Source organism: Gadus macrocephalus, chromosome 14 (assembly GCF_031168955.1).
Source record: "Gadus macrocephalus chromosome 14, ASM3116895v1".
Lineage (NCBI taxonomy): Eukaryota > Metazoa > Chordata > Actinopteri > Gadiformes > Gadidae > Gadus > Gadus macrocephalus.
Window position 1 is genome coordinate 7,264,678 of NC_082395.1, and position 25,837 is coordinate 7,290,514.

The window sequence follows — 25,837 nt, forward strand, 5'->3', positions numbered from 1 at the left end:
CCTCTCTCTTTCCCTCTCTCACCCTCTCTCTTTCCCTCTCTCTTTTCCTCTCTCACCCTCTCTCTTTCTCTCTCTCACCCTCTCTCTTTCCCTCTCTCACCCTCTCTCTTCCCCTCTCTCACCCTCTCTCTTTCCCTCTCTTACCCTCTCTCTTTCTCTCTCTCACCCTCTCTCTTTCCCTCTCTCACCCTCTCTCTTTCTCTCTCTCACCCTCTCTCCTTCTCTCTCTCACCCTCTCTCTTTCCCTCTCTCACCCTCTCTCTTTCCCTCTCTCACCCTCTCTCTTTTCCTCTCTCACCCTCTCTCTTTCCCTCTCTCACCCTCTCTCTTTCCCTCTCTCACCCTCTCTCTTCCCCTCTCTCACCCTCTCTCTTTCCCTCTCTTACCCTCTCTCTTTCTCTCTCTCACCCTCTCTCCTTCTCTCTCTCACCCTCTCTCTTTCCCTCTCTCACCCTCTCTCTTTCCCTCTCTCACCCTCTCTCTTTCCCTCTCTCACCCTCTCTCTTTCTCTCTCTCACCCTCTCTCCTTCTCTCTCTCACCCTCTCTCTTTCTCTCTCTCACCCTCTCTCTTTCCCTCTCTCACCCTCTCTCCTTCTCTCTCTCACCCTCTCTCTTTCTCTCTCTCACCCTCTCTCTTTCCCTCTCTCACCCTCTCTCTTTCTCTCTCTCACCCTCTCTCTTTCCCTCTCTCACCCTCTCTCCTTCTCTCTCTCACCCTCTCTCTTTCTCTCTCTCACCCTCTCTCTCTCTCTCTCACCCTCTCTCTTTCTCTCTCTCACCCTCTCTCTTTCCCTCTCTCACCCTCTCTCTTTCCCTCTCTCCCGCTATCTTCCACCCTTTCTCCTTCTCACTCTCCGTCTCCATCCCTATCTTTGCGTGTGTATGTGCTTGTGTGTTTGGAAATGCTTGAGTTTGGAGAGGGTTTTAAGACTGCGCTACATTGTGACAGATTATCAGCTCAGTACAGCTGCTGGCATTTGCTGAATGTCACTATCTACATAGACAGAGTGGGTGTAGGAGGGTGATATGTGATAAAACACAGACACAGCGGGGGGAGACAATAGTGTAGAATAGAATACAACAGAGTAGAATCTGTAGAATACGTAAATCAATACGTAAAAATAAAAAGTTGCACATATTTTCATTATAAGACTGCGTGAGTAAGCGATATCTCATTTTGAGAGGAGGAAATGTTGGATCCGGCCCATAAATAATGAGGATGAAAACCACCTCTATGTTTGAATGATTACTCCTGTGTCGTTTTGATATGCTAATACAGGCCAGGATAATCTGGCTGCCAGGGTGTTCAACATCCGGCAAAAAAGGTTGTGGGTTTGATTCCCCAATGTCGGCGTCCTGAGGACATTAGCATGCAAACAGTTTGTGACACTAAGATAACACTGTTTCATGTTGTTGCAGTGGGCTGTGTCCACAGCGAATGCACTCTTCACGATGCCTCTATTATGTAGCACACGTCACATGTCACCTGACACACACATCACACACACACACATACGTGTGTGTGTGTGTGTGTGTGTGTGTGTGTGTGTGTGTGTGTGTGTGTGTGTGTGTGTGTGTGTGTGTGTGTGTGTGTGTGTGTGTGTGTGTGTGTGTGTGTGTGTGTGTGTGTGTGTGTGTGTCCAGATCTCCACCATGCTCCGCTGATTTAGCACCCGTCACACTTCACCTCAAACAGATGCATCACACAAACACACACACACACACACACGTGTGTGTGTGTCATGATCTTCAACATGGCTCTGTAATCTTGATTTAATCTGTGCATACAGAGAGAAAGAGGCATGTGGTGTTAATTAAACAAACGGCCCATAACGAGGCACTGAGTCAAACCGCCAGTGAACACAGGCTGCGCCCAGCTGGAGAGAGACACGCTGGATAACAAAATGGTACGAATCCGGGAAAATAAAGAGTCAAATAAATACTCTGCGTTATAAAGAAGAATATTTTTCCAATCCATTCACCTCCTCTTGTCTCGCTCACCTATTGCTTTCATTCACACACCAAAAAAAAAGGAGAAAGAAGTTTGTTGTTGTAGTCTGGCTTTTTGTTTGCGTACATCAAATGTGTTTAATTAGCCATCAGAATGGTATTGGTTTTGCTGTGAATAAAAGAACAGCAAAATCAATATTGATAGCACTGGGCCTGACAGCCTGGTTTTATGATGCTATGTGTGAGTGTGTGTGTGTGTATGTGCATATTGTGTGTTTAATGTGTGTGCGTCCTTGCCTTGTTTGTGACTACAGGGATGTTGACTTTGAGTTTTCTATCTGTCAAGTTAATTGCTAACTGCCAACCTGGCTGAGGGAAAATGTTTTTATGGAGTGAAACAAAAAGTCACTAGAAGTAGTGGATCCAAAGTGAAAGAAAAATTCCTTTAAAGGTCTCTCTAAAGGCAAATGTGCACTCCTATCAGACAGGGTAAAGTGGCTCTGTGTCTGCCCCTGTGGGTGTGCGCGCGTGTGTGTGTGTGCGTGGATGTGTGTGCGTGTGCGCGGGTGTGCGCGCGTGCGTGTGTGATGATTTTGCCCATCGGTGTCAGGCTGATAATTCTTTTGTTTAAGTCTGAACCACGCCTGAATGATCCCTTACATGCAACCTGAAACGCATCGTCACACACCCATTAGGTCTTTAATGATTGCTGTCTTTTGCCTGGAGAATGCATATTAGTTTGTGTGAGTGGGTGTGTCCGTGCCCACTTGTGTCTGTGTCGGTGTCATTGCCTGTGTGCCCGTGCCTATACGTGTGCGTTGGCATAATTATAATATTAGATATTAGCCTATTTTATGACTGATCCCCCCCCCCCCCCCTCTCCCAATCCCTTGAATGCCCGCAGGACACATTCAATAAGACCCTATCAGATCCCACGTCCTTCCCTCTGATTCTAGGCTGCTGTTTAGCAGCCGTCTCATCAAGGCCTGGCTTAGCATCTCCAAAAACAAGCCTTAATGCCTCATCCGCAGCAACCGCCGTCGCCTTATTGATCGTGAGGCTGTTTATACTGACAGCCTAATGCCTAAGAGTCAGTGCATTATCGTACGGCGTTAGCACCCAGGGAGCCTCTGCTTGCAGCGCCACGGGGGCCTTATGCTTCTCCTCCCTTGCTACCCCCCGGCATCCCGCTCTGTAATCCCCGGCACGTCAGCGAGCAGCCAGCCCCGCTTCTGCATCAACTGTTGAACCCTGAGGGTTGTGGTGGTGGTGGTGGTGGTGGTGGTGGTGGTGGTGGTGGCATGCTAATTGGCTGAATTAGAAGGCCTACATTACAATCAAGGCGTGCTGACAAGCGCTGTTTGGTGGTCCAAGATCCCCTTTGCGCCCTTGTGTTACAATTACCAAATATGCACATGACCCATTAAAAGGAAAAAGGGAAAAAAAGGTTCTTGGAAGTTTTTGTGGGCTAACTTGGACTGATGTGATTAATATACAATCCGGCAATTAGATGTTCCATTACTGAAACGCTGAAAATGATCCAATATACATAAAAAGCCACTTCGGCTTCATAGCTGAAACAGACATGCATGAGTAAAACACAGATTAAATAACAATTAGCGGTTGGGCTGATGCAGAGTCTCTCTGTAGCTAGGTTAATTAGATCACTGTCTTAATACGGTGCTGCTGGCTGTGGTGTCTGTGGATGCTGGCAGGGCTAAATAACGGCTTGGCTTCGTCTGTACACCGATTCTCTCCGTGATATATCGTATTGTTGCTCCCTACCGCCTATCTCGGCACACGAGGACATATTAGTCCTTCACTCTTCCCATGTATCTTATTATTGGATCTCTGTTATTTAGGGTGCTGTGTGTGGGTGTTAACACACGCCCCGTGTGTGTGTGTGTGTGTGTGTGTGTGTGTGTGTGTGTGTGTGTGTGTGTGTGTGTGTGTGTGTGTGTGTGTGTGTGTGTGTGTGTGTGTGTGTGTGTGTGTGTGTGTGCGTATACACGTGTACGTGTGAGCTTGGAATCATTTGGCCCATCGCTGTCTGTCAGTTTTCACATTATTCATCTTTTTCGCACACAATCCCCATCAGTGAATAGAACAGCGCAGTGATTGCAACGCTTCACACATGGGCCTGTGTGTGTGTTTCCTGCATGTTTCACACCCCGCGGTTGAATCCATTTTATCGATCATCCACGGCTCGGAGACCCTCTGTAAAGGAACCACTTTGTCGGGAAAGCACGACGGTATTCCCCGCCATTATCCCCAAAACTCTACAACAGGTCGACCGCCGCTGCAAGGTGGCGGCGAGGGGGCGGCGAGGGGGCCGTTATGCGTCCGCAGGGGAGTCGTTTTTTTTTTGAGCCAGGAGCAGCCGCTCGCTAGCTTGTGTGAACTAGTCACCGCCCTCTCCCCCAACCCCTCTCCCCACCCCCCCCCCCCCCCCCCCCCCCCCCCACACACACACACACACACACACACACACACACACACACACACACACACACACACACACACACACACACACACACACACACACACACACACACACACACACAAGCGACCCATTTGGGTCGTTGCCGTGCCCCCCCGTCCTGGAGCCAAGTCTTGCTGCTCTGAGCTCTGGCGACAGACATATTTATAGCTACTTTATTTATCCCATTGGGAAATTTTGTTGTCACTGCAGCAACAAATGGGAAAATACAATACAGAGGCAGGGGGGAGTGCGAAGGAGTGGGAGACAGAGATGGGGGGACGGGGACGGAAGGGGGCTAAAATAAAGGAGGGATTAACAGAGAAAGATGATAAGAGGTCGGATTTCACCTTCAATTATGATCGCAGTAGGGGGGGGGGGGGGGGGGGGGGAGAGAGAGAGAGAGAGAGAGAGAGAGAGAGAGAGAGAGAGAGAGAGAGAGAGAGAGAGAGAGAGAGAGAGAGAGAGAGAGAGAGAGAGAGAGAGAGAGAGAGAGAGAGAGAGAGAGAGAGACGGTGGTAAGCCTTTAACTATGATTTCATCGTCTTCATGTCTTCACATCACAACACTGAGCACCACACCGACAACTGTTTATAACCTTTCGCACCACAGTTAACGTTAACAAAGACATGTTTTCGTTATTCTTGAAATAATAGCAATTGTGCAAAATAGAATGGAATTGTAAAAGATAAAACAAAATCCAAGTTATTTAACAGACCGCATTATCAACATTGCGGGGAAAGAACACTTTTTATTGGGTAGATATTTTGTAGCCTTGCCCTTTGTCATGCAGCGGTGACAGAAACATTTGCTATCGCTGTGGGATTCAGTGCATTATAAATATCGTTTATATGGCACTGCTGAGCTGCACTGACCTGCAAAAGTGCTTCTGAAATTGTTATTAGATTGACAACGCAAAGCCCCAGAGAAATGTACAACAAGATAAGAAAAAAGGAATTTGTCACTTGCAACCGGTACTCTAATCAAATTCGGTAAGTTAGTTGGGGGTTATATTGATTACCCTCCAATCATTGGAACATCATTTTATAATAGTTCTCTGTAATGGATTAGATTTAGCAAATTCCTTTACCTTGCACAGAGGTGTAATGGTGTGGACTGTTTTCAAGCCATCTCAGTGCATTCTATTTAAGTTCACATGGCTGACTGGCTGAACGTAATCTATTGGAAAATGGCCCTCTGCTTGTCAATGCCGCAGCTTACTAGTGGCTCAAAAAAAAGATATATTATAAAATAAATAATAGTTTCTAACTTACAAGACAGATTTTGTGTCGTTTTAGTATAGCAGGACAAGGGGGCAGTTCCTTACATGGCTTCAACTTCAGCATAATCACTTTTTCAGGACTCATTTTTTCAGGACTCATTTAAAGCATGAGTCCATTAGCGGGCCTATGACAGCCAACATAAAGCCCCTTCAACAGCTGTCATGGTGATATATTAGGCTAGAGCTTGTAGGATAATGCATACATTGTGTATACACATCGCTATCACTCCCTCTGCTCATTATGTCGGCCAATTTCTGACGTGAACAAACTCTGTCGGGAGCTGTCATGGTCTTTCGTCAATAATACTGGTGGCACGTCAAAGTGTGGTTTGTTCAAACTTGCAATATAAATATTAAGGGCTATTGCGTCAATATTAAGGAACTGGGATGTAGCGCGCAGAATTGTCACAGACTCTCGTTTCATTACAGCTTCATTATGTGAATTGATAATTCATCGATTTAGCTAGTTCATTCAATCATTTCTCTAAGCGTTTGCAATTATACAGCATGTGTGCAAACAGGGAGGGGGGGTCCGTTCTAGCGAAGTTGTGTTTGCAACTCTTGAAATAATGGTTCCACCCTCAATCCCTCATATAATTATGATGATGGTGTGTGTGTGTGTGTGTCTGCGTGTGCGCGTGCATGGGTGTCGGTGCACGCGTGGTCGTGTGTGTGTGTGTGTGTGTGTGTTTGTGTGTGTGTGTGTGTGTGTGTGTGTGTGTCAATGGGCTTATTGAGTGGGCGTTCTAACCTTCACCCTGGGATCAATCAAACCAGACCTCACCCTGAAGGGCATTGAAGACCGGCATGGAACCACCCAGATCCCCATGTGGAAATCAAATGGAAACACGCCTTCTTCATTCACCCACGTCTATGTGCATCTTTAAAGTAGAACTCTGTTGCTCTTGCATTCGGAAAAAAAGAAAAATCCGAAAAAATGAAAGAAATCCTTCAACAACCGTTGTTTCCGTGTCAGCCAATGGATCCTTCGCGTGCCTCGATCGATGGCGCTGACTGATTGACAGATGAACGGAGCGGAGCGGAACCTTCTCTGAGTTTCTCTTTTTTAAAGACTTTGCTGAATGAAATGCCTTGTAGCGGCTTTGGATGGCATCAAAGTGTCGATGATGTTTATGGCGCGCCATAAAGTTGAGCCGGCCTCCAAAACAGCCCTCTCCAATGGCTGTTTCAGAGTGGAAGACAGACCCTTGAGAAATAAGCACAGCATTGGGAGGAGCATTCTGCTGTGTGTGTGAGTGTATGTGTGCGTGTGTTTCTGGGGGGGGGAAGGAGTCCACGTGTCGCGTCTTCATGTCGAAGAGTTGTATTTTTGGTGATTTATTTTGTTGTTAAAAGCCATTTGGATGAAAGCTAAATGGATGTACAACAGCGCATCTCGCCTTAATCGAGTGCATGTGGAAGCGAGATTGTTAGTGAAGGCCTCCCCTTGCCAGTCTGGGTGTAAAACAATACTGGAGGCCATGGAGCATATCAAAAAGCTTTCACTGCTGGGAATGCTCAGGGGCATGCACGCTCTCAAACCATAGTTGTGTAATTATTAAGCTTACTTCATACTAAAACAAGACTTTCACAAGACCGCAGCAATCCCAATCATTTGCATAACAAAGAATGCATTGCAGAGAAGAACGTGGATGGCATGTTGTAATTATGAGTGCAGCTATACAGCTATGAATTTAATCATTTGTTAGTTTTCGATACAAATCCTTTAACAGGCCAAGGGGTCGTTCAAACGGGGATATATTCATTGTTTATCTGTTGGCAGTTTGTCGGTTCTCGAAAAACACTTGAATAGATGTTGCATCTCATATATTGTTGCGCGTACGTTCCTCACTCCGTCACTTCGGACATACGGGCAAGTACCCTGCGACGGTCGGACCATGATATGTCTGGAAAATGAAATAGACTTCCCCTGATAACAACCCAATATTGGAAGTGGAAATGTTACTGAAAAAAGTACATGAAATATGAGCCTTTCAGATAGCCTTATTGATATATGTATTTGTCATAGATGTATAGAAGCTCAGCAATATCCTTATAGCTTCTCAAACACCCTCAGAGATGAGGATACACTGTTTCCATTCTGATGATGGTTTCTCTGTTTGGAGACATTCCCTCCCCGACACATTGTGGGGAACAGCGTCTCAGAGCAATGAGACATGATCAATTCTTAATTATCCAAGTGTGGGATCGCTCCATGCGTCCGTGTCAGAATACGCTGTCCTTCTGTGTGATATTTAAATCCCATTGTGTTCAACAGTTCGATGGATATAATGGATTTCAGGCCTGGCTTTCCTCAGGGTGTGAGACAGACGCTGCATGGGATGTATCGGAGGCATGGATCCACGTGTCTTGAGGGTCTTGAGTGAGAAAAGCAGTTTTCGCTGGATAGATGGCAGCATGATTCGTCACCTACAGGCCTTGTGTGTATGCTTGTGTGTGTGTATATGGGTGTGTTTGTTTCAGCTCTGTTTCGTTTCATAATGGTCTTTTCAGCAATTACTCCATCGCACTTCCACAAAGTGATCGCTAATCGTTTAACCCTGAGGTTAAACAAAAAATAAACATGCATAAATGTACTGCAGAATACTCAAATATAATAATCAGTATTTGCATCTTCTTAAAGGTGCAGTTTGTAGAATTGAGTGGCACGTTGCGGAACGGACATGGCAGAAATGGAATCTAATATTCATCATATGTTTTAATAAGAGTTAAATCCCATGAATATAATAACTACTGTGCTGTGTATTTGTTTCTTCAGAATGACCCATTTATAGCTACATTAGGGTGCGGGTCTTCTCCTACGTAGCCCGTCATGTTGCATTGCCATGTTTCTACAGTAGTCCCGGACACGCAAACGGCTCTAGAGAAGACAGGTGTCAAAGGCCATCGTAGCTGTCTTTGAAAGAGGAAGGGTGAGGGAGGGGAATTCAGAGGCTTGCCATCGACAACCTCACAGATAGATGCCACTAAATCCTACACACTGCACCATCAGCCCTGCCCACGTACGTGTGTCCACATGGGTCCGGAGTTCATGTTTCCCTTTGTGACTGGTGGCTCGCCCGGGGTCTGCAGGTGATCAAGCTGGCCTTTGAGGAGTTTGACCTGGAGAGAGGCTACGACACGCTGACCGTCGGGGACGGAGGGAAGATAGGGGACACACGGAGGGTGCTGTACGTGTAAGTAGCATCGTCGTCACCAGCATCATAATCATGTGGTAAATGGTAAGGGTTAATGGACTGCATTTATATAGCGCTTTTATCCAACGGTTTTACAATATTGCTTAACATTCATCCATTCACGCACACCAATCATTCATCCCAATTCATTCCATGCAAGGCGACAGCCAGCGCGTCGGGAGCAGTTAGGTTTAGATGCCTAGCTCAGGGACACCTCGACACTCACACAGCTAGGAGGAGCCGGGGATCGAACTAGCAACCTTGCGGTTACCAGCCAACCCTCACTACCCCCTACTGCTGCCCCCTGTGCGGCAATCGTCATCTTCAGCATCATCATCCTCACATCCTCACATCATATTAATCCTTGCCGCCGTCTTTTGGCTCATCACCTTCATCATCCTCCTCACAGCCATCCTCTCCCTCATCTTTACCCTCACCGTCGTCGTCGTCGTCTTCACCATCCTCTTAACACCTACGGCGCTGTTCCCCTATTTCTAGACTGACGGGCTCCAGTGTTCCTGACCTCATCGTCAGCCTGTCCAATCAGATGTGGCTACATCTTCAGTCGGATGACACCATCGGATCACAGGGATTCAAGGCTGTCTATGAAGGTAATGCCTTTTTATATTGTGAGGGTGGCCGTGCACGTGCTTGCACGCACACACACACACACACGCAACCGTGCGCACACATCCACACACGCACGCACGCACACACACACACTATACACACAGGATATAAAAAAAGAATTAGGGCTTAATCAGGTGATTGGGTTATCTGATTATGCATTAATGTGTCAGACACATATGGAGAGAGAGTGAGAGAGAGAGGGAGAAAGAAGAGAGAGAGAGAGAGAGGGTGGGGGAGAGAGAGAGAGAATTCAGGGAAATAAAAAAATTAAATGGGAGACAGGGAGACAAGCTAAAAGGATAAAACAATGATTATTGAAATGAGGGGAAAGATAAAGTGCTGTATGGGAGAGCACAGGGACCAGAAGAGACAGCGGTGTTGACATAGACGTGATGCAGACATGCTTTGGATCTACCTTGGGTCGATTGATGAAGTGATTTTCTATAGTGTCTGGCCTAAGAATGGCTATGTGCCAGCTTTATAGATTGGTTGCCATGGTAATGCACACAGGCACAAATTGCATGTTATTTGTCATGCCATGTAAGAAAATGGAAATGTTCTATTTTGAGGCTATTTAGTTTATAACGGTAGTAATGTTTAATAACACGTTTGTATTATTCATTACTACAATTGCAGATACATATTGAATTATGTATTGACCTGAAGTCATCAGTCAATCAATCTAAAAAATATGATAACATGACAGTGCCAATGGGAACTCCTGAGTGTTATAAAATAGCTTTTAATAATCTTGGAGGAACCACCAGAAGGACAAATCTACAACGAGAAATATTATATATATATATACATTATATGTATACATTCTGTGAATGTATATACTGTATATATATACACTGGGTTCTGCTGTGGGTTGGGTGTGGGTTAGGTGTAAGGCATCGGTCTAAACACAGAGCTAACTGGTCTGGTGACAGTTAATAATCTCCATGTAATACTCGCTTCAATGACTCATGCTCCATGCTCCCAGCCCTTCAATGCTGTATTGGATGCTCAGATCTATATTTGGGTCTACTGGTTGGGCTGAATGACAAATGGACCAAACCAAGGTACCTCATATTGGACATCACCGATTCCCTAATTGATGGCAAGCAACAAGCAACAAGGGCTGATATTGAAACACCTTAGTGTGTGAGCTTTTCACAATATCTATCATTTGCACCTCTGGCAACCAATAAATGGCAGCCCCCCCCCCCCCCCCCCCTGAAATTGGAAGTTGGCACATGCCGTGATTGGTTGCTCTCTGAATGGAGGATACTTCTCCAACTGACTGAGAGTCAGCAGCTGGTCTTCTTGGTGCTCATACAGAACATCTGGAGGGGTGGAGTGCATCCAAGATGGCAGCCATATTTATGTATTAATGGACTGTGAAGTCATTCACGTTTGTAGGTTCTTTCTTGTCGGGCCTGGCTCTCCACAACGTTGTGCTGAAGCGAGCCAGCTGTATCCACTCTATCTGGAAGTCTCCATTCAATGCCGGTACATTTGCTCCGTTTCTTTTTCCATTGGTGCCTGAATAAGACTGTAAAGCTCCGAACTAAATGAGTGGACGGACAACGCGTGGCGTCGCGGTTGTGTTGAGTGGTGCCCGGTGATCCATCATGGGGGATGTGGCTGGATTCAGCGTGAGGGGATGACCATCCTGTGTCCGGCCGCACCTCCACATCCCACCGGGATGGGTCTCCTTCCTCAGGCGGTTAAAGCGCTGACAGCATCAAAGACAACAGACCATGGGTCCCTGAACTTGGTCCAGAATCAATGTCTTAACCCGATTACCTTTCAAGACCCAATTACACAAATGGGAGAACATCAGTTCCATCATGGAGGCAGTACAGGAAAAAGGAGTTTCCCGGGCAAAGAAATGGAGATGTACCTGCTGTTACTGCTGAAGTGTATCCCGGATTCACTTCTAGTCTAGACAGCCTATTCCTATCACTGGGTTGTGCCTCTATGGGGCTACACTGGAACACACTGCAACACAACTCAAACACCTTTGGTCAATTTCAGTGCGACTTGGCTACCTCACAGCCATGATCCTTCGACCTATCAGTGAACTGCTCATGAGTCTATTCCATTTCGCTCAGCATTCTGTTTAGTGGAACATGCCTTGACAGCTTAAATTATTGCAAATCTCCACCCAGTGAAATTATGTATATGCATCTATCAATTATTCTTCTAACCCTAACCCTAACCCTGATTTAGATTCAGCGGCTGTGCACAATTCTCATTGGGCAAAAATGTATAAATGCATTTGGGCAAAGGAATAGTGAGAGGGTAAAACAAGCACATCACTGTGGAGTGAATACAAAGGAGGACAGCCGAGAACCAGTTACTTCTGTAATGACAGGTTTACCGGGGAGGGGGGGCAAGTTATTTGAAATCCATTCGTACACCCTTCATCTGTGTGACAAGCAGCTACAGGCTACACACTTCACACTGCAACACTTATACACCCCCGAGACACACACACACACACGATGTGGCACCCACAATCCTGTAATAGCATGGATGCTTAACCCCACAAGCACAACGCAATACATGGAGCAGTGCCCGCGCACGCACACAGACGCATGTGCGCACGCACGCACATACACACACACACACACACAAATGGACTCATGCACACACACACACACACACACACACACACGCACACATACACAAACGCACACATACACAAATACAAACACACGCTTACATGCACATGTATACACACACACACAACGCTGCCTGACCTTGCACAATAAAGAAAATTACATACTTGAGATTTGATGTCAGCTTTGAAAACAAAATTCAAGGAGAAATGGACAAAATAAAGAGGAAGAGACAGTAGAGGAGGAGGCGATATTGAAAAGAACTAAGCCCTAAGAGGTGTTAATAGGAGAGAAGGAAGAGAAGGAGAAACACAACGTCGGACGTTGGGAGATGGTGAACTTTTGGTCCCAGTATTTCTGGCCCAGCTGCATGGAAGAATAAAAAAGAATTCACAGAGAGCAACAGAAGAAAGACAGAGGGAAGCACAACCCTGTGGTGAGGCAGTCTTCTCATGGGATATTCATGCTGATTATGCAGCCGTATTTCACCCGTATTTAATATAGGCATGTACATTTAAACGGAATCAGGGATGAATTGCAAAGGGGGGGGGGGGGGGGGGGATATACAGATAAATAATTAAACATACAAGATGTGAGAAATAACACACAACGCATAACAAACATGATGAAGCATATGTTTGTGTGTGTGTGTGTTTGTGTATGTGTGTGTGTGTGTGTGTGAGGCACATGTAATGGCCTGCCATGCGTGTCCCAGCATTGATTGTAGGCCTGGCCTCCTTGTGGTTCCACGTCCGCTTGCGTTCCGCATGGGCACACAAACAGGTTCTCTAAAACTGGACGTCCTGCTGAGCGCATTCACAGGAAAAGCAATACACCCCGACCGTTGCTGTGTTGGTTTGGATTGTGCAAAGGACAATAATGTAATGCTTTGCATACACCCACCAGTCTTTATATATAGGCGCATTCAACTCAACCGACCCCGGCAGTAAAAAACAAATAAAAAACCCGCTTTGACTGTATACGGCCGCCGTCTCTGTGTGTGTTGGCAGCGCTACAAGGCCGGTGTTATTTGTGCGTTCCAGAGATCGAGCGGGGCGGCTGCGGGGACCCCGGGGTGCCGGCGTTCGGACGCCGCAGCGGAGATCGCTTCCTGCACGGCGACGAGCTGAAGTTCTCCTGCCAGGCGGCGTTTGAACTGGTGGGGGAGCGCAGCATCACGTGCCAGCACAACAATCAGTGGTCGGGCAACAAGCCAAGCTGCGTCTGTAAGTAGCGAGAGGGGCCTTTTCTCCGGGCTTTCTCGTCACACTTTCTTTCGTTCCCCCCCTTCTTTATTCTCGGTGTTTATTATTTGGTCATTTCCTCGGTTGATTCGTTCTTTCTTCCTTCGGTCCTTTCTTTGTTTCCTGACCTTTTTATTGCCGTCCTTCTTTGTTTCTGCACTTTTTTATTGCCTTCTTTCTTTGTTTCTTCGACTCTTTTCCTTTGTTTCTTTAGCCCTCGTTTCTGTAGTCTTTGTTTGTTTTCTTTCTTCTCTTTCTTCTCTTTCTTTCTTTCTTTATTTTCTTTCTTTCTTTCTTTCTTTCTTTCTTTCTTTCTTTCTTTCTTTCTTTCTTTCTTTCTTTCTTTCTTTCATCCTTTCATTCACCTTCCAGTCACTGTTCCTTAAATATATTCAGCACACCTATACATTGCTAACTCGTAAATAATGTTGTTCTTTTTTCCTTTTGTAGTTTCGTGCTTCTTCAACTTCACCTCTGCGTCAGGTACCATCCTGTCCCCCAACTACCCCGAGGAGTACGGCAATAACCTCAACTGCGTGTGGCTCATCATCTCTGAGCCGGGCAGCCGCATCCACCTCCTGTTCTCCGACTTTGAGCTGGAGCCTCAGTTTGACTGGCTGGTGGTGAAGGACGAAGGTAAGCTTTGTTTGTCTCATCTCTCATTGTAAGGGACAGCTTGATCGTACAAACTATTTGGAGTGTAAAAATAGAAAAAAAGATTCTTGTTCTTGTTATTGTTTGTCTTTAAGTGCAATTGATTCAAGACATTGATGGCAATAACCCAACAGTGATGTTTTGGCAAAACAAGTGATTTTGTTTTTATTTGTTTTGTGTTTTTAGTGACACATTTTAAGTGTTCAAAAATAGGTATTTAATGGATTTTTGCAGAATAGAGAGTCTGGTAATCATTTGATTGTGCCTCATAGTTTTTTTCTTTATATCGTGAAGCACCTTTTTCACTTGACTCTAGCACAGACAAATATGCCTGCTGTGTGCAATAAACGCTATTGATTCCAGCTGGCTTGACAAAGTCATCTTTTGACTTGCTATCCAAGATAAATGTGTGGGTTGATTGGCTGAGAGTGCAAACATTTTTTCAAGTCAAGGCCCATTCCAAATGACTTTCGAAAATTGCAAATCAATTAATGGGGTTGCTGTCATTGAATATACTGCTTTACAATGTCTTGGATTCTGTTGATCTCGTTTGTCCAGACATGTTGATGACTTGAATCTATTCATCAAAGCGATGCACACATATAGATATACAGTATATACATCACTTCTCCCTTACGAGAGAGAGAGAGAGAGAGAGAGAGAGAGAGAGAGAGAGAGGCCTCTCATGTCGCCCTCCCCTCTTCTGTGTCAGGTCTTTCAGAGCCAACCACATTTGGAACATTCTCTGGCAAAGATGTTCCGTCCCAGATCGCCTCTAATGGACACATCATGAGGTTGGAGTTCCAGTCCGACCACTCTAATACTGGGAAAGGCTTCAACATCAGCTACACCAGTATGTATCATTTTGTGTGTTTTGTGTGTGCGTGTGTGTGTGAGAAACTGATTGGAACTTATTAAATTGCTGACAGTCTCATTCATTTATGTCATGTTGATGCAGTACATTCATTTGACAGATATACTCATTGTAGGGATTCTAATAATTCCTTTTTTACTTAAGAAATTCCACACTCACATTTCTTTTCCTCCGTAATACCATTATTCTTGGGATTATAGTACATCATTTCCAAAACATGTTCCCTTTATCATTGTGTAAACGCACACAATTTGCATATTTTCCCCATCTTAATGATTCAAGCCTGACAATAATTACAAAATGGCAGTGTGCAAATGGCCATGTGGCCAAGGAAAAACAGAGAGGTTTAATTCCCATTCCCATTGTGGCATGTAGACATGTAGCATGCTAGCATAACAATCAAGCTTTGTTTGCATGTGTCCCCGCTTGACTGCTTATTCGGTCTTGGCTATGCCTGTCCAGGCGCTGCTGTGGTTGTGTCTCTCATTCTCGTCTAGCTTCTCCCAACGCAGGGATTAACCCAGAGAGCTGTTTAAATGGTTCCACCTGAGCCGTGATACTCTTTCATTTGAGTCTCTCTTCCATGCAGCCATGTTCTTTGCACCCTTTATTCCCACAAGAATCAGTCTCTTGTTCTCCTCTGCAAGTCGACATTTTTCAAGCGAACATGCCAGATGAAGCTCCTCATCTCTGGAGGAATCACATATTTAGTGAAAGTCTCATGTTAATTCAACCGAGATTTGTTGGCATTTAATGAATACCGCACCGCAGTGAACTTGTTGAACTGTTTACTTCCACAGAATCTTCAATAAAATTATTATCTTCTATGTATTCGTATACTGTTTTATAACTAGAATACACACAGGAAGACAGTGTACATTGGGGTTCAAACCCAGAACTCTTTTGGCTCTTAAACAATATATATTTACAAACATATTATTTCCTGTGGACATTATTTGTTTAACTTGATTACACTTTTCAATGACCCAACACATTGATTCCATATTAACCATTTGTTGCATGTGTCTGCAGATAATTGGCCTATCATAATGTAATCACCCTTTTTTGATCCCACTATCAACATTTTTAAAAAGCCTTCTTGACAACTTCAGGTAGACACCATTTTTTATTGAGGGGCCGAGCTCAATTGCTGTTCAGGCTTTCGCTCTCTTGCCCAAGGCACTTACCATAATTTGATTTAAAGCAGAATGTGTAGGCAGAATGTTAGATTGACATTACCCGGGAGCTGTACCATGGAACGTGCGTTTAACCTATATAGGGCAATTTGTGTCCATATTTACTTTGTTTCTTATGTTTTTCAAACTGGAACAGTATCAATCCGTATCACTGCTAACTACCCCTTCTAAATCATCGTATTTGCATCTAAAGTAAGTTGTTTTAAGGTTTGGTTTTCCTTCAAAAGGGTAAACATCGTTTATCTGGTGAGACTCTAGTCTGCATTGGGACCCTGGCACCCAGACATCCACGTTCTTTAATTTGGCCTATTAACATTTAATGCATAAATGAATTTAGATGTTGCGTTGCTGCAGGCACACTCTTTGCTTCATACAGCGCTGCAAATCTGTAAACAGGAGGTAGGGATGAGCAGAGCAGCAACTATAGCGCTGTGTTGAAAGAGAAATTGGGACTCAAAAACATACGGTCTCAATCGCTAAAAATGGTTTTATCAGAACGGGCGGCGGTTTGTTTTCAGGGGGGGGGGGGGGGGGGGGGGGGGGGGGGGGGGGCGTTGTTGGCGTACGAGGCTGCAGGCTCCGTGGTAAGGATTTGCATAGATGACACGTGTTGTCGTGCTCAGAAGAGTCATGTGAGGTAAATCACAGTCTGGGCTTAGTATAGCATCGGCTGTCCAATCAGAGACGAGGATATGTAGGAGTTTGAAGGCTTGAGGTCTGGATAAATGTGTAATTTACTCGACCCTGCTCCGTGGTGAGTTTAAATGTTAAGACCGGAGCAAGTTAATTAACTGCTGAAACTTGTTAATGTATGTATTCAAATGAAGGTTAATTGACTCTAATTGACGAGCAACAGTTAATGCGATGTTGGTTGCAATGTTAATTAAATGCATTCACTAGATGCACACTATATCTGTTCTATATAAATATAGTAGCAGCAGTATATTCTAGTGGACTTGGTCAGGCAGGTTGCCCAATAGGCATTAGTGTTGAGATTGCTCCAGATCTTGATGATAAATGTGAACAATATGACTTCTGCTGCTTTTTAAATATAGGTACGTCCTTATTGCTTCTTGGAAAACGGCCGCAGAACACAGATATGTACAACCTGCGCCCTAAAAGACCAATAGTAGACAGTGTTTCCATGCAATTCTAATGAATCACAAGAAAGGCTCCTGCTGATGAAAGCCACAGGGAGGCTCTGTGACTTGCTATAATGTGTATCTGGACAACCGTGAATGTCTACGGCAAAAGGTCAGCATATCTTTTCTGATTATTTCAAACAGATGATACTACTTGTAGGATGAAACACGCTTAGCTCTGAGCTTCTATTCACTTCTGGGTGAGGTTTCCTTTCTTTCTTTTTACTTGTTTTTCTTTCACCCTTTCCGTCTCTCCTTTTTATTTTGTTCTGTCTTTCTTTCTTTCTCTCTCTCGTTCGTTCATTCTTTTCGCTCTTACTTTCTAATCTGATTTGCCCTTTTCTTCTTCCCTCTGTCCCACCTTTCCATCTTTATTCTCGCAAAAAAACACATTATTGCCACATCTCTCTCTGCCAAAGATGCTCACTACACACAAAACCTTTGCACACATACACACGCACACACACACACACACACACACACACGTACACAGGTACACACAGTCACATACACAGTCACATAGACACACATACGTACACAGGCTCACACAGTCAAATACACACGCACATAGACACACACACACAGTCACATACTCACCCACATAGACACACGCGCACGCACCTTTGATACCATAATGGAAATTACAGTGTGTGTGTGTAAAGCTGAAATGAGTTTTGAGGATTGTTGCTTTCTCTTGGCTTTTGCAGTCACCTCCCCCCCCACCACCCCCCCCCCCCCCCCCACCACCACCCCTCTCTCTCTCTCTCTCTCTCTCTCTCTCTCTCTCTCTCTCTCTCTCTCTCTCTCTCTCTCTCTCTCTCTCTCTCTCTCTCTCTCTCTCTCTCTCTCTCTCTCTCTCTCTCTCTCTCTGATGTTCCCCGTCCTCTTCTATTCATCTTGTGTTTTCTTGTTCGCTTCTTCTTCTTCTATTTTCCTCCATCGCACATGTAGCCATTTATTAACCCAATCCCCCCCCTCCCCCCAATCACTGTCCCTTTGTCTGACCTCTCTCTGTTGGCTCTCCTCCACGAGACTCTCTTCCACTGCTCTGTTTTCCAACCGGAGCTGTCTCTGAAGACCCGCGCACACCTTGTGCAGCTACAATCCCTGTGCTGTTTTTATCCATTACTACAGCAGAGAGCTTCAGTTATTAAGGCATTCCCTAACCACTACCCCCCCCCCCCCCCCCCGCCTCCCTTCTGACACACATACACACACACACACATACGCATCCCCCCCCCCCCCCCCCCCCCCCACTGCTTTGATATTTCTGTCATGGGCCTTATTCTGTGAATTGATGTTGTTTGGCCGTGATTTTCTTCCGCTCCTTGAAGTGTAATCAGAGCCATTTTGCGCACTGAATCATCTTGATGAAAATGTATGTAGCCATATCAGAACCAGGGAGCTCATCTAATCTTTCTCATCTCACAGTGATTAAGCAACTTGATCCTCGCTGAGAACTCTGCGTATATATCTCGGAGCAGCACGCGTATGAGTCTAACCAATACGGGTCTAATTGGGGTTATAGGTTAGTGAAGTCAACGCCGGAGCCATCAACACTGCCACGCATCCATTCACGGAACAAAAGCAGGAGAACAATGTTGTCCTTATTCATTTTGAAATGAGAAAAGATTGTAGCAGCAAGGCTTCTGACACAGCATCTGCCTTGGTGTTTGAGAGAGTGGTGTGTGTGTGTGTGTGGTTGTGTGCGTGTGTTTGCAATGTGCATGATTGTGTGTATGCAAGTATGTGACCATATCGTACATAAGTCTGTGTGTTTGTGTGTGTGTGGTGTGTGCTTGCCTGCCTGCCTACCTACATACATCATTGTGCTATTTTGTGTGTGAATGTATGTGTGTGCGTGTGTGTGTGTGTGTGTGTGTATGTGCGTGTGGGGGTGTGTGTGTGGGCGTGGGTTTATGAAACAAGTTATGTTGCACTGTCTTTCGCTCTCTCTCTCGCTCTCCGTCTTCCACTGATTGGCTGGTGCTCCCCTTGCCTCCGCATCAGTAGCTAATCAACCTGAGAGGTGTCCAATTGCCGGGTGTGTGATCCAGCGGGATCAGGTTAATCTCTGCAAGGGAGATGATATAAGACAAACATGACGGGGCTGATTCCACACTGACATCACGGCAGTCTCCCAGCTCTGAATCAGGGAGGAAGTCATGCGCACGGGGACAACACTGCAATTACGTTGTTTTATTTTCAATCGCCTTCTCATTTGTTTTGTGTCCGTCTCTTTTGTTGTTTTTCAATCGTGTGATCCCTATTCCAGAACAATGCATTGACATAAGCACTCACAATTTTGCTGCACCCTTCTAGATGACTTTTTCTTCCAAGAATATGCTTTTGTTCAAACTAACAATACATTAAGATCGATGGTACTTAAAGTACTACCTTTTTACCAAATATCTCCCCTTTTATCTGTGCTACTTATATACACACATAAACACATATTTAAGCATTATATATGTATATTGTCTATTTGTAAATACATCTACATACATAATACATACATAATGTATGTTTATGTGTACATACATCTCTGAATATGTCTATGCATAAAGTATGTGTCTATGGCTCTACATAATGTACAGTATGTCTGTTTGAATACATATATGCATACGTCTTGACATAATAAACGTCAATGTGTATGTACATACGTTATCCAGAATGTATGTCTACGTGCAAGTACAGCCATACATCTTTACATCATGAATTGGCCATGTTTATATACATATATAATACAATACAGGTCTATGTGTAACCATCTTGACATATGACTCTCCATGTATGGATACACATCTTCATGTATAAACCCAAACATCTAGACATATGACTCTCCATGTACTGTGGACACGCATCCCCAAGTTGATACCTGTGTCTCTCTCCCCAGCCTTCGGCCAGAATGAGTGCCACGACCCAGGGGTGCCTGTGAACGGCCAGCGGTTCGGGGACCAGTTCCTGCTTGGCAGCTCCGTGGCCTTCCACTGCGATCAGGGCTTCATCAGGACCCAGGTGAATGGCGGACTGCTGAACCCACACAGCATGGCGTGCACACTGATTCCTTTTTGTGCCTGTGTTTACGCATGCTTGGGCCCAAAATTCCCTCGGCTCAAGATTATCATTCCTCACTACATTCGAGACTCACGGCAGAAGCCACCGTAGTTGGTTCTCTCTCATCGATATTCACATGTTTGGATTCATTCTGCATGCTTGGCACACACACACACACACACACACACACACACACACACACACACACACACACACACACACACACACACACACACACACACACACACACACACACACAAAACGACTTCCCACTAATGCCCATGGGCGTGCACACGCATACACACTGGCACACGAACTCAGACACACACACACACACACACACACACACACACACACACACACACACACACACACACACACACACACACACACACACACACAAGTGCAGGACTGTCATACAATAAAATGTCTGCTGTCAAACTTTGATGACGTCCGAACTTGACCGGTAAATCAATCCTTCTAAACCGATCTTTGTTGTTCGTTCCTTTGACGGCCTCTGCTGATCGATTGTTAAATAACCTCTTCAAACCCACTCACCTTTTGCTAATGCCACACTCATCGACGGATCAAATCTGCGTGAGAATGCTTTTAAAGTTCAGCCGCGGGATTTGACAAGCTATGATAACAGCATGGGAACAAATAAGAATTAAATTCTCGGTTGTTTGCACAAGATGCTTCTATTCATGTATTGATTGGTTAATTGATTATGTGTGACGGACGCTGCTCTATGCTGAATGCAGTTAAAACAACAACAACAGATTAATGAACTGAAAGGGCTTCTCACAGGGGTCGGACCAGGTCACCTGCATCGTTCAGGAAGGAAATGTTGTGTGGTCTGCGGCGGTACCACGATGTGAAGGTACTCATGCACACACGGACACACACACACACACACACACACACACACACACACACACACACACACACACACACACACACACACACACACACACACACACATTCCTATGCATACACATTCATAAACACATATATATTTATATTTAAATTTGGTTCACGTTGGTTTGCAGTTGATTCAGTCAAAATAGTCATATTTCATATTTAGATTCAAATTATTATCCAAGGTCCTACCTCATGGCAGTGCAATGTTAAAGTCAACACATTTATGCCCGCATCACATAACTCAAACATGAATAAATACAACTAACTTAACAAAACTAGGGATCCTCAGCACAAGTGCGTGACATGATGGAACCAAGCATTCAAAATATGTGCTTTACCTCCAAACGGCTTACACGGTGTGTAGGCCTTATGCTAGACAACAGCCCTTAGCCATGCAGGTGTGAATACTGTAGAGTCTTACACTCCAGCAACCGAGTTTTTAAAACCAATCAGACAGCCACGGGCAGCTGGGATACAAAAACACACTGAAGTGCTTTGGGAGCTGTGGATGGGATGGGTTGCCGACTGGTATGCAGACAATAATCCATTGTTTAGATGCAGTACCGGTATGTTATTTGTAGCAAGCAAAGTTAACTATCTAAGCAAGGCTTATTTATTTAGCACCCTTGAGGCTCAGTGCACTCAATAATGCTTTACATAAGCAGGAATCATGTTTTAAAAACTGTTTCGAGGACTATCATTAAAAGAGAAATGTTGAATTATAGTTTTAGATGGTAAAATAATAAAATATACTAATCATGTCTGACCCCACTTGGTATTTCTTGATTTGTGTTGAATGCTCCGTCCTACACATCGGTAATTTAAGTAGCAACATCTTGACCAATGTACTTATTGTAAGTTGCTTTGGATAAAAGCGTCTGCTAAATGCCCTAAATGTAAAAGCAACAAACAACAAAAGAAATCCAGAACCGGATCGAAGGTAATTTGACCAATCACCACACTGTATTCATGAAAGTCCTTTGTCGGCGTGTCATAGCTAAGGCTGCCAGCCGATTATTGTAAAGCATAGCATAACGACGTGTCGTGATTGGCAGACGTACCTTGGGTCAGGGGTTCTGGATTACTGGATCCGGTTACTCAGAATGGGGTTGGAATTTGTAAAGTACATACATGTTGGGTGGAGCACGTAAAGTGATCACGCGAGCCACTCCTCTGCTTTGAGAGACTGCTTTATTCCAAATCACAGATTACTTAAAGAAAATACCAATCTAATATTTTGAATATCTTATAAACCTTCATTTGAATAACATGAATAACATGAATATCTTATGTTTTCGACCTAGCTCCGTGCGGAGGGCACCTCACCGCTCCCAACGGCATGCTCCTGTCTCCGGGCTGGCCGTCCTTCTACAGAGATTCTCTGAACTGCCAGTGGGTGATCGAGGCCCAACCAGATCACGCGGTGAAGATACACTTCGACAGGTAAGTGAGTTCTTTGCTTGGGAGCCGGTGGAGTCTGGGATAAATACTTATTCGCTAAGTCACTTAGTCTGCCTGCCAGGTGGAGCGTCTGCCGGTGAGCGGAGCTTTCTCCCCGCTCACCGAGACGGCAGAGCACTGTAGAGCATACGGTGGAAAATGGAGGGAAACCCAGGTGAATTTGGCTTATCACCGTTATTGTAAATTCACTCATCGTTCCAAAACGAAGCTGTGTGCTTTGAGGCATATGCCGATGGTGTATGGTTGAAGTCGCTTTCACCCAACATTGTGAAGCTTCCTTCACTGTGACTTCTGGTGACAAAAGTGGGGTAAAGCTCTCCTGGAGCCTAAAGAAAGATTACATGTTAGCCATACCTTTTTAAATAAGTTTATTGATTGACGATGGCTGGGGAGTTCAGACAATGCAGCAGGTTTGGTTCTTTCCATGGTCGCTCTTTGGCCTGTTTAATTGTCTCAATGTAGACCCGATATCATCAAATCACCATTCAAATTGTGGCCACTAACGGCAGAATTATAAGTAAAGTAAGGCTTAACTGCAGCATAGTGTCTAGTCGAATTAAACAAAACCAAGCCAATAAAATATTATTTTGAGAAGAGCACAGATGGGACATGACCCTAACTCCAAAATGACGACAGGGTCATCCAACTGGTGAAAATGTTGAATGCTAACGCACGCACTGCTTAGCACTGGTTCATGCAAAAACTTTAATTCCAAGGCTCTAAGTTCATCGTCATTCTTAGGTCATTCCTTCAGCCAGCATCCGAGCTGGCTCCCAGACGTTAGCCCCGTCTAACTCTTTCGGTTTCGTTTCGCCCACCAAGGTTCCAGACGGAGGTCAACTACGACACGCTGGAGATCCGAGACGGACCCTCAACGTCCTCCCCGGTGATCGGAGAGTACCACGGCTCCCAAGCGCCTCACTTCCTCATCTCCACCTCCAACTTCCTCTTCCTGTTGTTCACCACCGACAACAGCCGCTCGGCCGCCGGCTTCAGCATCAGATACGAGAGTACGGCACACTTAGGCCGGAGATGTGGGATCGACTGTTGGAAGAAAGGAAAATAAGATGCGAGAGGAGATAGAAGATGAAGATCAGATGTTATACGATTTAGGTTTAATTTCAGATGAACTGAATGGATTATATGAGACAGGATAACGTATAAAACAAGATAAGATGGCGAGATAAGATGTGTGTCTGTGACCCATAGGCCACATACATTGATCGATTTAGAGAGAGCAACATTGCACAGTGCCCGGTGACTCCTAGACCATCGACGATTGGGGTTGTTTCCGTGTCTCAGGTGTGATGATGGAGTCGGACTCGTGCCTCGACCCTGGCATCCCTGTAAACGGTCGTCGGCGGGGCAACAGCTTCGCTATCGGGTCTCAAGTGTCGTTCACCTGTGACCTCGGCTACACGCTCAGCGACCAGGAGCCAATCATCTGCGAGAAAATCCATCAGTGGAGTCATGCTCTTCCTAGTTGTGATGGTAACAAATGTTCTCGCTCTCTCTCTCTCTCTCTCTCTCCCTCGCTCTCGCTCTCGCTCTCGCTCTCGCTCTCGCTCTCTCTCTCTCTCTCTCTCTCGCTCTCGCTCTCGCTCTCTCTCTCTCTCCCTTTCTCTCTCTCTCTGATTCCAGCTCTAGGATTGCAAACACAGGATCCACACACACTCACACACACACACACATGTACATACACACACACACACACACACACACACACACACACACACACACACACACACACACACACACACACACACACACACACACACACACACAGTAACGCACAGCTAAAAAAGTTCAGAATTTGGCTCGAAACATTTCCAGAGCTATGCCTCATATTTAGATGGGTGACGTCAACATTAGGAATGCACTGATACCCAGTGCCGAATCTGTATGGCGTCACACAGATAGGTTGGAAATTGAAAAAAGCATCGGAGCATGTCTCCAAGAGCAGACCTCCAGAGGGAGAGGAGAGCGGCCAGACCGATGTGCTGCTGGCTCCGACCGTTCACTATCTCCAGCCCCCTAAACACCCTCGGAAGCAAGTGGAGTTTAAAACCCTCAAATGGCCCGAGGCCCCCGTCACCGAGGACATTTATATTTGAGCGTACAGTTTGGAGAAACTATCTCAAATGAGTCAATCATTAATGCCACAGCAAGCGCTGCTCACATTATTTGGTTACTTTTTTTTGTAAACCGCGGTATTGGGTTCAAAGCACATTTCTACTTGAAGCGAGTTATCGGAGGGAACCGAGAGGATTATAATGACGGATGGCCACCACTCGGTGCTCTGAGGTCAATAACCTCTTTTAGTCGCATCAGCATAAAGAAGAAACGCTCCTGTGTCTCTGCCGGCTTCAGAGGAATTACGCTCTCGTTCAGCCCCAGCGGTAGTCGCGGTGGTTGGCTTTTTTGGTTGCGTTTAGTTCAATACAGACCGCAGCGACTCCAGTGGAGGCGGCGTTAGCTTATAGCTATAGAAATCAGGTCAACGGGGAGTCCTGTTATGCTAGCTGTAATTGTTGAGTGGCACTGTGGCCGTACAGTCAACATTAGCCCGTGGAATGCATTTGCAAAGGCATTAAAACACATGATGGGAACAGATTGTCACGAGACCCCATTTTATATGTATATATATGTGTGCGTGTGTGTGTGTGTGTGTGTGTGTGTGTGTATTTCTGTTTTAATTAAGTCCCGCTCCCTTAAGAGCTGTGGATGGATGGCTATAGAGAGATTCACTTTTCAACATAAAAGCGTGCGTCGCAAAGACTTAAGTCAAAGCGGTCCCTAAGGGCTCGCCATCCAGGCCATCGAGTATTAACGGTTAACCGTCTTTCAAAGACCTTGCTCAAAGGACGTGGCCACATGTTGAACATGGTGTTGTGTTCTCTGCCATCGTCACAGTGCACTAGTCGGCACGCCAGAGACAAACCACTTCTGTCGTTGTGCCTTGTAATAAAAACTGTCACAGGATCCAGAGAGAAAGGTGTCACATAGAAAGTCGGCGCAGGCCCTTTATTCAGCTTTTCAGTACATGGATTACGGCTTTTCACTTGCAGCTCACACACATTTGCAGCAGAACAAAATTCGACATACACACGCACACACATGCTTACACACGCACACATACG

The 25,837-nt window shown here is 45.3% G+C and overlaps 1 protein-coding gene across 1 annotated transcript in view; it reads left to right on the forward strand.

Moving 5' to 3' along the window:
• Window positions 1-25,837, forward strand: part of LOC132471834 (CUB and sushi domain-containing protein 1-like) — a 210,665-nt gene that overhangs the window by 97,627 nt on the left and 87,201 nt on the right. Inside the window, 10 exon segments of the mRNA XM_060071151.1 lie at window positions 8,806-8,909; window positions 9,408-9,520; window positions 13,192-13,374; window positions 13,843-14,028; window positions 14,759-14,899; window positions 20,155-20,276; window positions 21,123-21,195; window positions 22,541-22,679; window positions 23,520-23,707; window positions 24,000-24,188. Coding sequence (XP_059927134.1) covers window positions 8,806-8,909; window positions 9,408-9,520; window positions 13,192-13,374; window positions 13,843-14,028; window positions 14,759-14,899; window positions 20,155-20,276; window positions 21,123-21,195; window positions 22,541-22,679; window positions 23,520-23,707; window positions 24,000-24,188 — 1,438 coding nt within the window.